The sequence below is a fragment of the Penaeus vannamei genome, chromosome 1, assembly GCF_042767895.1.
Source record: "Penaeus vannamei isolate JL-2024 chromosome 1, ASM4276789v1, whole genome shotgun sequence".
NCBI classification, from domain to species: Eukaryota; Metazoa; Arthropoda; class Malacostraca; order Decapoda; family Penaeidae; genus Penaeus; species Penaeus vannamei.
The window spans coordinates 4,419,040-4,424,039 of record NC_091549.1 but is presented as its reverse complement, the minus strand read 5'-3'; the positions used below and the strand labels follow the sequence as shown (position 1 = coordinate 4,424,039).

Below are 5,000 nucleotides of genomic sequence, written 5' to 3'. Positions count from 1 at the left end.
TATGTATATATATATATATGTATATATATACATATATATATATATATATTTGTATATATACATATATATATATATATATATATATATATATATATATATATGTATGTATGTACGTATGTATACATACAAACAAACACACACACACACACACACACACACACACACACACACACACACACATATATATATATATATATATATATATATATATATATATATATATATATATATATATATATATATATACATACATATACATATACGTACATGCATAAATACATGCAAACATACATACATATAGAGAGATAAACAGATAGACAAACAGACAGATACATTACTTATAAGTACTCAAATGCACATCTACTTACCGTCAGGCTCCGGTACACAGATCTTCCGGTCCAGGTCATAGAGCTTGTTCTTCCCGCAATAGTCTACGAGTGTTGCGCCAAAGTAACATTGCTTGCACAGCGTCACAACTTCTTGGGGTTGGCAGAGCTCGCGTTTCTCGCAGACGCTGGCGTTGAAGACACATCTGTCAACGATGGGCTGGGGAGGCTTGGGTGTGGGCGGCGCACATTGGCGAGAGGCTGAAATAGGTTTAGATCCGGTAGTGTTCACTCTCTCTTTTGGGCTTCTTGACTTTGTACATACATACACACACACGCGCGCGTGCACACACACACACACACACACACACACACATATATATAGAGAGAGGGGCGGAGAGCGAGAGAGAGAGAGAGAGAGAGAGAGAGAGAGAGAGAGAGAGAGAGAGAGAGAGAGAGAGAGAGAGAGAGAGAGAGAGAGAGAGAGAGAGAGACAGAGAGAGAGAGAGAGAGAGAGAGAGAGAGAGAGAGAGAGAGAGAGAGAGAGAGAGAGAGAGAGAGAGAGCGAGAGAGAGAGAAAGAAAGAAAGAAAGAGAGAGAGAGAGAAAAGAGAGAAAGAGAATGAGAGCGAAAGAGAAAGATAGAGACAAATCTTTATATATACATATACCTCATACAAAAACACAGATAGACAGACAGAGATAGAGCAAGAGCGAGGAACACCGTGCTTACCAGGGATATTTGCCGCCACACACGAGCCCCGTGTTCTCTCGTACACCAACCCGGGAACACCGCAGAAGATGCCGGCGGTGACGATCTCTTGGCCTCTTCGGCATCTCTCGCAAATGACTCTCTCCTCTGACGGCTGACACAGTTGCTGCGTCTTGCAGTCCTGGTCTTCGAAGATGCAGGGCTGGGGCGTCGGGGGGGGAGTGGGGGGAGTGGGGGGAGTGGGGGGAGTGGGGGTCGGGCATTGGCGCGAGGCTGAAACACGTTGAGGTCCGTTGGTGTTTACCTTCTCTTTTGGGTTTCTGAACTTAAAACACACACATGCGAATACACACACACACACACACATATATGTGTGTGTGTGTGTGTTTGTACGTGCATGTACTGGTATGATATATATACATATATATACACACATAAAGGGGTAAGCTTCTTCTAACATATATATCCTTCCATCGCACAATTAGTTTTCAAAGATAGCTATTGAAGGAGAGAGAGAGAGAGAGAGAGAGAGAGAGAGAGAGAGAGAGAGAGAGAGAGAGAGAGAGAGAGAGAGAGAGAGAGAGAGAGAGAGAGAGAGAGAGAGAGAGAAAGGGGCCGCATGCTTACCGGGCACCGGCGTCGGCACACACTGCCCGAGGCCTTTGTCGTACACCGCCCCGGCTTCTCCACAGAAGATTCCTGTCGTGATCGTCTGCTGTCCCCTTCGACACTTGGTGCAATAGACCCTCGACTCGTCCGGCTGACACAGCTGCTGGGTGTAGCAGTCCTGATCTTCGAAGACACAGGTCGCAGGGGGTGTCGGCGTGACTGGCCCTTCACCTGCCGTGCCACAAGGGGGCCCGATCAAGTGGGGGAACACGCACTGGTCGAGGTCGTCGGAGAAGACGGTGCCTGCAAGTTCGGGAAGTCGTTAGGAATGAGGGCTTTTTGGGCCTTATGGGTGAAAAGGGATGAGGGCTTTTTGGGCCTTATGGGTGAAAAGGGATGAGGGCTTTTTGGGCCTTATGGGTGAAAAGGGATGAGGGCTTTTTGGGCCTTATGGGTGAAAAGGGATGAGGGCTTTTTGGGCCTTATGGGAGAAAAGGGAGGTTTTCTGTTACGGGATGAGATAATTCTGTACAGGTGTGAAGTGACAGTTTATTCATTAAAAAAAACAGGAATTCGAACACACACTCACGCGCATTCAGTCATATGTGAACACATTCACACACAAACGTACATTCAAATACAAAACACAAATAATCACAAACATGTAAACAGATACATATACTCAAACGCAAACACACAAGGACATACACTCGCACACAAACACACACACACACACACAGAAACATAAACACATACACAGAAACATAAACACACACACACACACACACACAGAAACATAAACACACACACACACAGAAACATAAACACACACACACACACAGAAACACACACACACACACAGAAACATAAACACACACACACAGAAACACACATAAACACACACACAGAAACACACACACACACACAGAAACATAAACACACACACACAGAAACACACATAAACACACACACAGAAACATAAACACACACACAGAAACACACACACACACACAGAAACACACACACACACACAGAAACACACACACACACACAGAAACAGAAACACGCACACACACACACAGAAACATAAACACACACACGCACATAAAGAAACATACACACACTAAATAAAAAAAAAGAAAGTCAATACCTGGTTCGCACTCAAAGTGAAAAGTGTGGAAATATCCAATCTTCATTCTGTCTACACATCTGGAAAGAAACATTTCATTAGTAAAATTATCAATTATAACAATGGTAGTTAATGATAATGAAAAGGAAAGCACTCGTAGCGATAATGTTAATGGTGATTATAACAACACCAATAGTGATAAAACCAATGATGATAGAAATAATGATAATATCACTCAGAAACAAACAGAATGAGAGAAACTAGAATCATGATAATAAGACTTGTTTGATAATATGATTATAATGATTAAGAAAGGGAGAGAGTGATTGAGAGACCAGTTAAGAGTAATATATAAATTAGCAATAAAGAGAATATATACAAATGAATATATATATATATATATATATATATATATATATATATATATATATATGTAAATATATCATATACATACATATATATACATATATATATATATATATATATATATATATGTATATATATATATATATTTATATATATAGATAGATAGATAGATTGATAAATAGACAGATAGATAGATATATTATATATATATATATATATATATATATATATATATATATATATATACATATGTATGCATATATAAACGTGTATATAAATGTATATATATATATATATATATATATATATATATATATATATATATATGTATATATATATATATATATATATATATATATATATATATGTATGTATATATATATATATATATATATATATATATATATATATATATATATATATATATATGTTTATACATACATGCTATATATATTTATGTATATATATATATATATATATATGTATATGTATATATATATATATATGTATATATGTGTATATATATGTATATATGTGTATATATATATATATATATATATATATATATATATATATATATATATATATATATGTATATATATGTGTGTGTGTGTGTGTGTGTGTGTGTGTGTGTGTGTGTGTGTTGTGTGTGTGTGTGTGTGTGTGTGTGTGTGTGTGTGTGTGTGTGTGTGTGTGTGTGGCTTACCTATAATACCAACTGCAGTTCCTTGGATGGTGAAACGATCCCTCAGCGGTGCACTGTACAGGAGGGTTGACGATGTAGTCCGGATAGCGACGATCTGCAAAACACGGCCCGAGTGAGTGAGTGAGTGAGTGAGTGAGTGAGTGAGTGAGTGAGTGAGTGGGTGAGTGGGTGAGTGAGTGAGTGAGTGAGTGAGTGAGTGGGTGAGTGGGTGAGTGAGTGAGTGAGTGGGTGAGTGAGTGAGTGAGTGAGTGAGTGAGTGGGTGAGTGAGTGAGTGAGTGAGTGAGTGAGGGAGTGAGTGAGTGAGGGAGTGAGTGAGTGAGTGAGTGAGTGAGGGAGTGAGTGAGTGAGTGGGTGAGTGAGTGAGTGAGTGAGTGAGTGAGTGAGTGAGTGAGTGAGTGAGTGAGTGGGTGAGTGAGTGAGTGAGTGGGTGAGTGAGTGAGTGAGTGAGTGAGTGAGTGAGTGAGTGAGTGGGTGAGTGAGTGAGTGGGTGGGTGAGTGGGTGGGTGGGTGAGTGAGTGAGTGAGTGAGTGAGTGAGGGAGTGAGTGAGTGAGTAAGCGTGAGTGAGAGTGAGTGGTGGTAAGTGAGTGAGTAAGTGGTGATGAGTGGGTGAGTGGTGAGTGAGTGAGTGAGTGAGTGAGTGAGTGAGTGAGTGAGTGGTGGTGGTGAGTGAGTGAGTGGTGAGTGAGTGAGTGAGTGGGTGAGTGAGTGAGTGAGTGAGTGAGTGAGTGAGTGAGGGAGTGAGTGAGTGAGTGAGTGAGTGAGTGAGGGAGTGAGTGAGTGAGTGGGTGAGTGAGTGAGTGAGGGAGTGAGTGAGGGAGTGAGTGAGTGAGTGAGTGAGTGAGTGAGTGAGTGAGTGAGTGAGTGAGTGAGTGAGTGAGTGAGTGAGTGAGTGAGTGAGTGAGTGAGTGAGTGAGTGAGTGAGTGAGTGGGTGAGTGAGTGAGTGGGTGAGTGAGTGGGTGAGTGAGTGAGTGAGTGAGTGAGTGAGTGAGTGAGTGGGTGAGTGAGTGAGTGAGTGAGTGAGTGAGTGGGTGAGTGAGTGAGTGAGTGAGTGAGTGAGTGAGTGGGTGAGTGAGTGAGTGAGTGAGGGAGTGAGTGAGGGAGTGAGTGAGTGAGTGAGTGAGTGGGTGAGTGAGTGAGTGAGTGAGTGAGT

General features: G+C 41.2%; 1 protein-coding gene across 1 annotated transcript in view; it reads right to left on the bottom strand.

Moving 5' to 3' along the window:
- LOC113824617 (uncharacterized) overlaps positions 1-5,000 on the bottom strand; it is a 24,693-nt gene that overhangs the window by 4,531 nt on the left and 15,162 nt on the right. The window contains exons 3-7 of the mRNA XM_070128487.1: positions 3,848-3,941; positions 2,797-2,855; positions 1,665-1,949; positions 1,059-1,310; positions 369-587 (exon numbers count right to left, since the gene is read on the bottom strand). Of these exons, the coding sequence (XP_069984588.1) occupies positions 369-587; positions 1,059-1,310; positions 1,665-1,949; positions 2,797-2,855; positions 3,848-3,941 (909 nt within the window). The remainder of the gene's footprint in view (positions 1-368; positions 588-1,058; positions 1,311-1,664; positions 1,950-2,796; positions 2,856-3,847; positions 3,942-5,000) is intronic.